General features: G+C 43.0%; 1 protein-coding gene across 6 annotated transcripts in view; it reads right to left on the minus strand.

The window, feature by feature from the left end:
* The window catches only part of UTRN (utrophin), a 683,920-nt gene that overhangs the window by 8,027 nt on the left and 662,848 nt on the right, over positions 1-13,045 (minus strand). For all 6 annotated transcript variants that reach the window (XM_040429574.1, XM_040429571.1, XM_040429568.1 and 3 more), the window contains 4 exons: positions 12,659-12,724; positions 6,356-6,514; positions 5,066-5,309; positions 2,934-3,042 (listed from right to left, as the gene is read on the minus strand). In XM_040429574.1, coding sequence (XP_040285508.1) covers positions 2,934-3,042; positions 5,066-5,309; positions 6,356-6,514; positions 12,659-12,724 — 578 coding nt within the window. The remainder of the gene's footprint in view (positions 1-2,933; positions 3,043-5,065; positions 5,310-6,355; positions 6,515-12,658; positions 12,725-13,045) is intronic.

Raw genomic sequence — 13,045 nt, forward strand, 5'->3', positions numbered from 1 at the left:
TCAGACGAGCACTGCAGCCAGCCACTCAGAGCCTGCGGCTCTATACAGCGCTTGGCAGGCTCTGAGTGGCTGGCTGCAGTGCTCGTCTGATGATGAGGTTGAGCGAAGTGCGCGCATGCGCACTTCGCTCAATGAGGCTGATTGTAAATGTCCGCACGGGCGCATCAGGCACAGGCCTGTGCGCACGCGCGGGATCTTTGAAAAGGAGGAGGGGGCACTGAGCGAGAGCCGGAGGCGGATTTCATTACATTCAGGCGGCGCTGAAAGCATCAGGGGAGGAGCTGGGCACCAACGGCGGCGGCGGCGGGCGGCAGCTTGAGACCAACAGAAACGCCCTGGGCACCTTATCAAGAAGATTGACAGGTTAGATAAAAGCTCTTTTTATCAAAAGGAGACGGCGAATTTATCTTCTAACAACACCTTTGTAATCACAGGGGCGCCATGGAGATAACAATACTTTTAAAAGGGGGGGTTAGAAAGTGGTGACAGAGTCCCTTTAAAGTGGCCATGGAAAAAAACGAAAGTGGCCCCATGTTGTAGGCAGGTCCAAATTGACAGAAGGCAGGGCAAACACAAGTAGGCGGGGTAAGCATTACCATATTGCTGCACATAATACCACCCGAGTAGAGCCAACTATTACAGCGAAGCACAATATACTGTCACAATATACTAATGTGTGGTTTCACACTGGAGGTAATGGGTTTGCTGTGAGTCGGACCTTACGCTCCTGTAATTCGCCCACTGGCCCCTGGTACTGTCCATACGGCACAGGTAAGTTAGCTTTAGGTCCCGTGCCACCTGAGATACCTTGACATGGTGCGCGGGCTCCGGTATGTCATTCATATAAGGATATATTGGCTAAAGTCTCATTTGAATGCATTTTTTGCTAGGGATCGCCATTAGCAATGGACCACATGTGCAGGATTTGCTCCCCCGGGTATAGATGCATAACTGCATACGGTGTTGAGCATTTCCTGCTGTTTGAAACCACGTTATTTTGTCATGTAGTTTGCACAATATACTGTCCCAGCAAAAATTTATATCACAGTGGATCACAAAATAATGCTCCAGCAGCACAAAATATCTCCCTAGTAACTGCTCCTCTGTGGTGGCCAGTTGCCTGATGATGGCAATACAGTTGAATTCAAGAGTTAGGAGAGGAGCGTCAGATCATTACCTATTTGGCTGTCTTGAGGAGAGCTCAGGTGGCCCCCTGGGCATTGGCCCACCGGGAAATTTCACTGTAAGGTCTATAGCCAATCCACCCCTGCAAACAGCACATAGATGACACTTGTGTGCTGTCCGCATTTTTTGAAGACCAATAGAAACTAAAGGGTCCGCGTACGGTCTGCAAAAAATGCGGATCGGTCGCAGACCCAAACTAAGGTTGTTTGTATGTAGCTTTAGGTGAGGATGCTTTCACAAGTGCCATTTTGATGATGTTTTTCAAGTCACTATCAGGAGTGGATCATTAATAGAGAGGAAGTATACAGGGAACATTCTACCTCTTTTTTAATGTTCTATAATCTGCATGATTTTCAATATACTGTTTCACACTATATGGATTTATTGGTGACTAAGGAGATTTCTGAACATTTACATCCATGACAGATATAAACTGGTGTAGACAGGGGCGGATTGACCATAGACCTTCCTGGTGGGCCGATGCCCAGGGGGCCACCTAAGCCCTCCTCACAGCCTCCCATAGGAAGTTTTTGGGGGATGCATTTTGTTTCTGCTGGCAGTATTTTGTGAAGGACTGTGATATTTAGCTCTGTTGGGGTGGTATAATATGCCACAATATGGTATTGCTGGCTCTGCCTTGCATCAATTTGAACCCGACAACAATACGGGGGCCACTTTTAGTATTTTTTTCAGGGCCACTTTAAGTTCCCAGTCCGCCCCTGGGTGTAGATTTTAATTCTCATTTATGCCAGTTTTCTGAGAAGATACCAAAAAAATCTTTAAAAGGTTTCACAATTCTGCACAATATGAAGCTTGTGCAAAAGAAAAGAAAATCTGTTTGCCAAAAAACTGCCATACAACTTTGATAAATTCCCCCTAATATATCTATTTAACAGCATCATTAAAAACAATAAATCCTGCAGACATTGAGAGATTGCATTATGAGAAGATATTTCTTGCATCAAAATCAGCCGCAATGTAACAGTAAGCTGTAAACTGAACTAAATATACTTTAACGGAATTATCTCTCAGAAAGTATTACAAATGGAGGCATTTCAAATGGAGTATTACTGCAATGTGCTGTAAATTCAATAAAAATATTGTTCGATTTTTTTCATGTACATTACATTTACATCTCTGGAAGTACCCCATACTCTTTCTCCTGTAGCTCAAATTCTGGTCCACCTTCTCTCATAGTCAGCAGTGGACAAGCATGGTCAGTAGCTTCCATGCTCCCTTCCTCAGGGCTGGCACAGTGATCTCATAGTGAAGCGGTCCAAACACCTTTCATTCATCTGTTCCTACTACTAAATTCATAGAAATATAATAGATGTATCTATTTCCAGACAGTGTAGAAGGAGATTGGGGTGGGGTGGGAATCAAATACCATAGCGATATTTATTATTGGAATCACTGACGCTGTGTGAGGGACTATTTTCTATGCAAGGGGTTAACAAGAGCTGACTGCAGTGAACTCCCGGATGGAGATTGTCACAGTGATGAGCTGCTGCCCACCCACAGCAAGGGATGAGAGGAGTTCCAGATATGAGGAGAGCATTATATTTTTCTTTTTTCATTGTGGAATAACCCTTTCATTTACAGGCACTTTCAGAGAAGACTGAAAAAGACTGGCTTTAATCTCTAGATAGTCCAACTCAATTAGAAAACCTGTAAGCGTTTGGGTTCCTCTGACAACAGCTGCTGTTAATGTGTGGGAAATAAATCATTCTAGTAAACCTGTTTCCCACCTGTCTGCTGAAGCTGGAAGCTGTAATGATGGTCAGCCGAATATCTCGGAGCTGGCGGCTGCTGCGACACCAACAAAGAGACTCCATTAACCCTGGATTCAGACTCCGGCTGGAATGGAAGGAAAACAGAGCGCAAATTACAAATCAATCTCATTCAGAATAAAACGGTATATACATAAATCACATGATAGCAAGAAAATACTGTATATATACATATAAATATACAATAGGGGCATACGGTGTGCTTCCAAGGCAAGGGCACAAAGGCAGCAACATTCCTCTACTTCCCCTCTACTCATTTATACACATTTTTACATAGGGTGGTAAGTGGTTAGTTTTCCCATATGGTCTACAGTGGCATAACAAAACAATAACAAACACAGGTGCACTCTGTAGTCTCACTAAACCCTCAAACTGATTTTAAAATTGAGAGATTGGTCAACATGTTCTACGGTGTAGAACATGTCTAAGCCCGAGCACCACGCCAAGGTTTCTCAAGTAGCCTGGTGAGCTGTTTGTGAGTCGGCCTTATGCTCCTGTAATTTGCCCACTGGCTCCTGGTATCGCCCATACGGCTCAGGTAGGAGAGTGTTAGGTCCCGGGCTACTTGAGAAACCTTGGCGTGGTGCCCGGGCTTAGACATGTTCTACACCGTAGAACATGTTGACTAATCTCTCAATTTTAAAATCAGTTTGAGGGTTTAGTGAGACTACAGAGTGCACCTGTGTTTGTTATTGTTTTGTTATATTGTTATATTAATTATGACATCCGCACTTGTTACCTTGTGTAGGATGTCTATTGTGGTACTTGTGGTTCGCCGCGGGCATCTTCCACCGTATGCATTTTGCTGGGGATTGCCATTAGCAACTGGCCACAAGTGCAGGATTTGCTCCCCTGTATATATGCACAACTGCATGTGGGTTCGAGCACCTCCTGCTAATGCCAACCTGTCTTCTTAGTTTGTATATATAGATTCCTGGAGGTGTATAAACTCCAATTTAAATGTGCCTGTTTTCCATCTACAGGCCACATTTAGGTGCACCTGTGAGGCCTGGGACATATCAGCCAGTCTTGAGTGGGACTCGCAGACTCCTCCCTCCTCCCATTGCAAGCATGGCTACATGCTGGAGGTAACTGGTGAGCTGTTTGTGAGTCGGCCTTATGCTCCTGTAATTTGCCCACTGGCTCCTGGTATCGCCCATACGGCTCAGGTAGGAGAGTGTTAGGTCCCGGGCTACTTGAGAAACCTTGGCGTGGTGCCCGGGCTTAGACATGTTCTACACCGTAGAACATGTTGACTAATCTCTCAATTTTAAAATCAGTTTGAGGGTTTAGTGAGACTACAGAATGCACCTGTGTTTGTTATGGTTTTGTTATATTAATTATGACATCCGCACTTGTTACCTTGTGTAGGATGTCTATTGTGGTACTTGTGGTTCGCCGCGGGCATCCTCCACCGTATGCATTTTGCTGGGGATTGCCATTAGCAACGGGCCACAAGTGCAGGATTTGCTCCCCTGTATATATGCACAACTGCATGTGGGTTCGAGCACCTCCTGCTAATGCCAACCTGTCTTCTTAGTTTGTATCTACAGTGGCATAATGGTTAATAACTAGAAATTGTGGTGGTGAAAGGTAGTGACGGGGTTAACAATGGTTGATTTAGTGGTTAACACTTCCCATTATATTATTATATATAGTTTATTACAATATGGTTTAGGGTTGTGACAGGGATAATGGTGGTGGTCTTGGGCAGGAATGTGTGACTAGAGTTTAATTAAATTTTATCCAAATAGGTCCACAATTCTTAGGGGCCAGAGCTCCATCTTTCTGAGCTCTTGGTCTCTGGCTTTGCTTCCCACAACTATCCAGATACACAACTAAATTCTATATGTCTGTGGCTGCCACTAGGGGGCGCTCACTGCACTGGTAGTTTTTACCGCTCTCATTGCATCCAATAGTCTATTAGTATACACTGAGCTTGTGGCATGATATTACATTAATAATTCTGTAGGAAGCAAAAAAAAACAAATATAGCAACATTCACTGTAACAGAATAGATTGGTCTAAGAGGTCATCGGTACCGCGGAAATTCTAAAGTATTCTGTTTAATTCAAAAGTATGTGCTGTACCTGCTCCAGCAACTGGCGTAACCGGTGAAGCTGGGACTCCAACTGCTTGTTATGGTCTTCTAAAATCTGCATCCTGGCTTCAAGTCGTCCTTTGTGCTGTCGTAGGAGTTTTGCTTCCGCGATGAGTTCTTCATCTTCGGATGTGTGTTGAAGTGATGCCAGCGAGTCAGGGGGTGAAGATGGAGGGCTTAGTCCTTTTATCATCTGCTGTGCTTTTAGCTGTTCATACTCAATCTTTAAATTCCTGTTTAAATTTATAGCGTACATATTATACGAGTACTTTTATAATACTCGTGTACAAAAGCTAAAGGAACATGGGGGAGGGGGTGCAGGTCTTGTCATAAATTAGACAGATAATCTGGCAGTCTGTATGCCAGACTGAAATCTACAGCGGCTCCAAGCTGTACAATATTTGGCACTATCCTGACACCATTGACAAACATTTCCTCCTATTTCCATTAAATACAAGAACAACCATGCCAAAAAGGTATTCGATCAGAACTGATGTACCATAGCCCATAATTTCATCACAGTGTCTTCTACTGCAGACAGTACCTGATTTCACCCCTGCTGGAATGTCCTTTTTGCTTTCTAACTTATAAAACAAATACTACTATGGTGTTAAAGTTTTTGGGGGGGATTTTCTAACTAATGACCTATCATCTGGATAGGTCATCTGTATTTGATCGTTGGGGGTCCGACACCCAGGACCATCGACGATCAGCTGCTTGAGAAGGCACCAGCGGCTTTCTAGCAGCTTTGCCTAGACCATGTGATGTCATGTTGGTCACATGGCCTAGATGCATCCCAGCCCCATTGCGAAGAATGGCGCTGAGCTGCCATACCAAGCACAAGCGATGTACAATGTACGACGCTGTGCTCCTGAGAGATTGGGGGCCTTCTCAAACAGCTGATCAGCGGGGGTCCCAGATGTTGTACCCTCCTTAGGAATAACCTCTTCTTACATATGACCTTCTTTAGTTGATATAGGTGTAAGAAAGGACACCAGTACAGGACTGTGACTAAAATGATCATTGGAAGATATCATAGAGGTCTGTGACTACTAAAAAAGCTAGGGAATTCATAATAATCTTTGTTGAATGTCTGAAAGGTGTGACCGACAGCAAAGCATCATAGGCCAATGGGGAAAAAAAAAAACACATGAAAAAACTATAGAATATGTGTGCATGTATGCAGATTATATCCACATATGTGTTATATGGAAATTATTTTTGTTACCCAAGATACAGCACATGTGAAGTAATGCACAAAGATTGTCGCATACAATACCTCTGCTCTTCCTCCAGATCAGAAATGATCCTCTCCAGCTCTCCTCTTTCCTCCTTTTCGACAGACTTCAGGATCTGTGCTGGACTCTGTGGCTGACCTAAGGGTGACTCTCCTCCCAACGTGTGACAGTACTGCTGGATCAGGGCATGTTCATCATCACTAGAGGTTTAATACAACATATGGTCAGGATCTTTTCCAGACACAATTCTCTTCAAGTTTATCCTAAAGAGCATATGTCACCATGAGATGCTCGAAGAAGTTAAAGGCTATGGACAATTTGAGGGCATTGCAAAAAAAAAAAAAATCCAATTGGTCTATATTAAAACTTTTCAACCATTTGTCAGTGAATACCTGAAGGTTATAGAGGAAATTTTTAAGAAAGACCGACTGGAAATATAAGAAGGTAAGAATATACCCTCAGTCTACCGCTTTCATTTTGGTGGCTGCACATGCCACCATGGTCTTTAATTTAACGGGAGTCTGTCACCAGGAAATTTACTGATAAACCAGGCGCAATGCCTTGTAGGATCAGATCAGCTGAATGTAATGATATCTATTACTTTGCAACCCATTGCCTCATTCAGGAGAAACTATACTTTTAATTGAAATGCTAATTAATAGTTAAGTGCACCCTTGCTCCTCCCTTTTCCAGCACTTCCCTCTTCCAGGCAAGATGTAGGATTAAAAGGACTTTTTCTCCTAAATGTAGTACCGGTCACTAAATGAAGTGTAACATTACATTCAGCAGGATTGTGGATTTCCTGGTGACAGATTGCCTTTAAATTCTCAAAAAATGATGTTTTCACAGAACTTGACAGTTAGCTGTCAGTTTCTGAGAATCTCCTTCATAAGTGACAACTAATATAGCCACACTTCCTTTAGTCATTTTTGCTAAATATAAAAAAAGGCCGTCACACCAAAGCAAAATGATGCCAAACATCTCTGGATCCAAATTCTCTTTAAAACTTTACAATTCCATCATAGGAAACATATGGCTAAGAATAATCTCTGATGATCTAGATCCAGTAGTGACTAGACTACAGTGCAAAATGCAGACATATAACAACATACAAATAATAAACTCATCAGAAAGTCATTAAACATTTAATATCTTCTACAGAAAAAAACTTTCATTACCTGAAGGAAATTCTGCTTCACTGAAGATGCATCAAAAATCATCCAGCATCCACAGACTCTCTTTAGCAATGCTCAATTAGTGTGCTGCTAAGGAGGTTCTTTACCTGAGCTTTTCTATTAAAAATAACCGATGCTTCCTAATAAAGAATATCAAAAAATGCTCAACATCCCTGTCCCTAAACTACATTTAAATATAAACGTAAATGATAAGTACAAGGCAAATAGTCCACATTTACCAATGTAAGTGCACTTAGATTTTGATGTACATTGCACCAAAATGTGGTGAAATTTGGCACATATAGGCACCTAGCCTGAAATGGGGTGTGGCTTACCAGGAAAGGGACATAGCTCAAGATGCAACCTTTTTCACCAAAATTGCACCACAATTCAGCCACAAAATTCTGTCACAAAGTAAGTCAACCAATAGTTGGTATAGAGCTATACATAAGGGTCTGGCCAGCATCAGCCACCGTGATAAATCTGGTGCATGCCTAACAAGTTAAAGCCATCTACAGACTTAGTAAATCGACCCCAAGGTCTCTAATTTTTGGCTAAGATCAAGTTTTTACATACGTTACTGGTTGCCTTCAATAAAAAATAAGTGAGCGGAGAGCAGCCATCCTCCATTCATTGTTATGGGAGTTCCGAAAATAGCGAAGCGCTGGCTCGGCTACTTTTGGCAGTCTCGTACAAGTGAATGGAACAGTGGCTGCGTTTGCACAGTGCACTCTCCATCATTTCTATGGGACTGCCGAAAATAGCTAAGAGCACTTGCTCAGCCCTTATCGGAACTCCGAAAGAAATGCATGGGGAGCACTCTGTGCACGTGCAGCGCGCTCCCCCTCACTTTCGGGAGCCTGTATTGGAGATAGGTGCAGGTATCAGAGGTGGGACCCGCACCTATCTGACTTTGATGGCATATCCTAGTGATATACCATCAAAGTTCCAGATGACACAACCGATTTAACGTAACTCTATTTTGTAATTAACGTAATTCAGTTTTAATGTGTGTTTTCCCTTTGCCGGAAAAAAAAAAACGCAGCATAAACGCAGGTATGTTTTTGCAAAAACCGCATGCGTTTTGTCGGTGTGTTTTGTTGCCAGACCGAAAACACAGCACAGCCTTGATGTCTGGCAGCCCCTCTGTTTCACACTTGCGTTGTTGTTTTCCGGTATTGAGATCCGGCAGAGGTTTTCATACCCGAAATGCAACCTAATGCATTCTGAATGGAAAGAAATCAGTTCAGGATGCATCAGGATGTCTTCCGTTCCGTCAGCATTCCGTTTTGTGACTGGACATAAAACCAGTGCAAGCTGCGGTTTTGTGTCCAGTCATCGAAATGGAACAAACCGGATCCATCACTAAAAACAATGTAAGTCAATAGTGACGGATCAGTTTTGTTCCATTTTAATTTCACACACCGCATCCTAACGGGACGGATGTGCAAAATAAAAACAGATCAGTTTAATTACGGTTTTGAGATCCTCTGCCGCACGGTTTCTCAATTCCAGTCCTCGGGACCCAGCTACCGGTCATGTTTTCAGGATTTCCTTAGTATTAAGCAGGTGATACAATTAGTGTCCATGGATCAGGACTTACCACAGGTATTCATTCTGTGGGATATTCTCAAATCCTGACTGGTAGGTGGGTCCTGAGGACTGGAGTTGAGAAACCCTGCTCTGCTGGATCTTAAAACCGGAATTAACAGCACAAGTGTGAAACAGGCCCTAGTTCTTACTGTACACCCAGTCACCATCAGAACAAAATGATTGGCTGCTTATTCTGAAAGCCCAACGTGCCGGAGGTCCCTCAAAGAGATGACAGAGGGTTAGAGAACACAGGGCCCTTCCTCTTATGGAGAAGACTCATCATAGATACATCCTTGTCTCAGACAATTTGCATATCAACACCGCAGTTCCTAAATGACGATGAACCCCTTCATTTCTGTAAATTTAACATGAAGATCAGCCATGCAAATACTTTCTATTCAAGAAAAGGAGGCACTTTAAATTCTACTGATCCTAACCTTCCCGGTTAACACAAGAAAATATATTGTAATTGCACTGCAGCTTTGATTAGATAGCCTATATATTCCTTCTTCCACAATGAGATGCCACTAAATTACAGCGCTCCACATATTTCATTCTGATTAAGTATCATTGGCATGAGGGCTGACGCACTTCCGGTCTTTTGAATTACATGTGCGTTCCACATCTCTGGCGTTCCAACGCTAGTGCTAATATCAATGCCTACTTCGCGATTTGTTGCTTCAACAGGAGGGGCCAACTTCTAGCGCCAAATTCAAGCTATTTAAGGCCTCATCGCCAGTATGTGAGTGCCCCTTACCACATCAGGATGCCATTACCATGCTGCCAATATCATTGATGCCTATTGGATTATTTATTTTTGGTCCCCTGATGAACCAGCTCACATGACACTGGGGAAACGCGTCGGGACAATTATTCGTCACACCTTGGCAGGGTCACAGTAGGTGACAGCGAGGGCTTAGCCACCGAGAAGTGGGGTCGCCCCTTTTGGGGCGGGTGCTCCGCCTGCAGGCAGGGGTAGTGTTTTGAGGGATTCATCAGAGAAAGATTTCCCCCTCCCCACTTCTGACCTCACTTCTCGTCTATCAAAGTATTCAAGCCCTTGGTCTCCAAAACTGTAAGTTGTTGCATCTTCAATGACTTGGATGTTACTATCCTTGACAACGTCCAAAGTAAGGCTCTGTTTTTCTTATGTGGCACAATACGTTTTTAATTCTTGTATACATTGTGGGGTATTATTTTATTATCAATGAAGTAAAAGTTAAGTTTTATAAAAAAAAAAAGTCGTTATTTTCTCAGCGATAGTTATCAACACCCCAGTTCCTAAATGACGATGAACCCCTTTATTTCGGTATTTAACATGAAGATCAGCCATGCAAATCCTTTCTATTCAAGAAAAGGAGGCACTTTAAATTCTACTGATCCTAACCTTCCCGGTTAACACAAGAAAATATATTGTAAGCTTTGATTAGATAGCCTATATATTCCTTCTTCCACAATGAGATGCTACTAAATTACAGCGCTCCACATATTTAATACTGATGAAGTGTTTCGCCAACTAGGGAATCTGCGTGAAGCTCCTCGTGCGAGCACCGTGAACACTGGCCCGTGGATAATAGACGCTCACTTCTCTGGTTTCATGTGCTCTGTTAGTTTAATTAGTGCATGAAGAGTCCTTTAATTGCACAATCAAAGAAAGAAGAGCAAGAGACAGTAGGGTGATTAGGAGCTGAAACTTCAATAAACTGCTGTAGGATCAACTGGAGATAGATTCAGGCACCGAGACGGGGGCATCATTTCTTATTCCATTCTCTCTGTGCTATTTACGGGGAGGAATCTGTAGCAGCCCTAATGAATCTAGGGAATGGGATTATACAATAGTGTATGTGGGCTAGAATACAAAACAATGCCTAATTCCCGCTCCGAATATTTCATACATAGTCGATTTAACGCCTCTCTTCCGCCAAGCCATTTTTCAGGGTGGGCAACAATACAGCCTTGAAGGCGGTTGTCGCCCAGCTATTCCAGTTTGCTTTTTAATTGCTGTAGGAACAGGTAGACTGCTATTTAAAAAACTAAGAACGCAGAATGACAACCACTTTAGGTGTTATAATGGCAGAGCACTTTAATATACTTCAGTTCCTCATTGTAATGTATGATATTAATTTCCTGTCGGGGAATGAGAACACTCAGGTTTTTATTCAGAGGCAGAGCATAGCTAGCCCTGATCTCATCTGAGAAGTGACTCCAGTCTAGGCAATCTGTGAGCTCAATACAGCGGAAAGGGGTTGTGTCACAAACCTATTCTACATTTTCCGAACAAGCACTTGGATCTGAATACTTTTGTAATTGCATGTAATTAAAAATCTTCTACAGCCAGCGAGTTATTAAATGAAATCTATCTGTATAGCGCCACCTGCTGTTTGCTCTTTTTCTTATTTTTTTGGTCCATGTCACTGAGGTGGTCGTACATGCTCAGTTTAAATCTTCAACTGCCGCCAGTCATATGTTCTGTTAGAAGCTGTGGCAGTTACAGGGAGAGAGCTTCAGGAGATAGGACATGCCCCTGAGCTTCCAGGCTGAAGATAATCTAGCAGAGCAACTGGGGCAGTGAAGGTGGAGATCTCTGGACCCATGCATGGTACAGGGCTAGTTCTAGCTTTGTTAGAAAGAGACCGGCATGTACTATATGATGTCTGATATTTATTTTTTTACATCAATCATAGCATAACCCCATGATGCACAAATCTCATTGAATGTTTGCAACAATGTGTCAGTCTGGAGTCCAGGCTGTGTGTCCAGATTGGATATAGTTGTATCCACTTCTCAGCTGACAGCAGGGCTAGGTATGCAAGGCAGCGGGATCCACAGGAGGAGTACTGCTAATTGCCAGGCCTAACGTCATAGCGTTCGAGATAGATTCATCAAATGCATAGTATGAAAACGGAGAACTATCCGGGAGGCAATTCGCCAGCTGTGCAGGTTTGGCCGGCAGACTGACCTGCTATTCAGAATGACAATCGCTAATAGGAATTCCCATGAGAAGACATTATTTCTGGAAGAAGTGAAGGCCACCTGCTGCTGTTCTTCATTACACTATGATATATATTCAATCAAAAAGACAGCGATACAAATGCAGGAACATTTTCAGTTAAAGGATATTGGAATTCAAAGCCTGTCAATAGGCGGCAGCAGGTGAAGCCGTCACCAAACCTTATGCTAAAGATTTTGATATCTTAAGATTAAATTACAACTGCTGGAGGGCTGCAGGTTGAGCAATCCTGCCTTAGAGGGAATACTGTGACCGTGATGATAATGATATCAATTATCCCAAAAATTAATTCATTATACAGAGTAAGGCTACATTCATGCAGCAGAAATCTGAGGCTTACACGTGGATTTGTGCCGTGGATGTCCAGCAGGTTTGCAGCAGACCCACATGAGGATTAGCCCTAATCTTCTTCACCAAACAGATGAGGCTTACCTAATAAACTGGCCACTAAGTGTATGGTCCCAGTGATTGTGATGTAACCTAACTACAACTTTTGTTGCATAACACTGTTTTTTGTTCATTTGTGTTACATTATAATGCTGAGTATTGAAATATGCAGTACTCACATGCTTCCGGTGGCGGAACTGCTGTCAGTAAATAGAGAACCATTATTCCTTTCCATATGTGCCAGCCTGAGGACAGGAAGAGATCACTAATTAAAGACAACTTGTTTTCAGTTTATAAGGAAAAGCACATTTCAAACATCTCATCACTCAACTCCAAAGGCCTCATGCACACGACCGCGCCATTTTTTGCGGTCCGCAAACTGCGGATCTGCAAAAAATGGAAGCCGCCCGTGTGCCTTTCGCAATTTGCGGAACCGAACGGGCGGCCCATTGTAGAAATGCCTATTCTTGTCCGCAAAACGGACAAGAATAGGACATGCTGAATTTTTTTTGCGGGGCCACGGAATGGTGCAACGGATGCGGACAGCACACGGAGTGCTGTCCGCA

This window comes from Bufo bufo, chromosome 4 (assembly GCF_905171765.1).
Source record: "Bufo bufo chromosome 4, aBufBuf1.1, whole genome shotgun sequence".
In the NCBI taxonomy this organism is placed as follows: domain Eukaryota; kingdom Metazoa; phylum Chordata; class Amphibia; order Anura; family Bufonidae; genus Bufo; species Bufo bufo.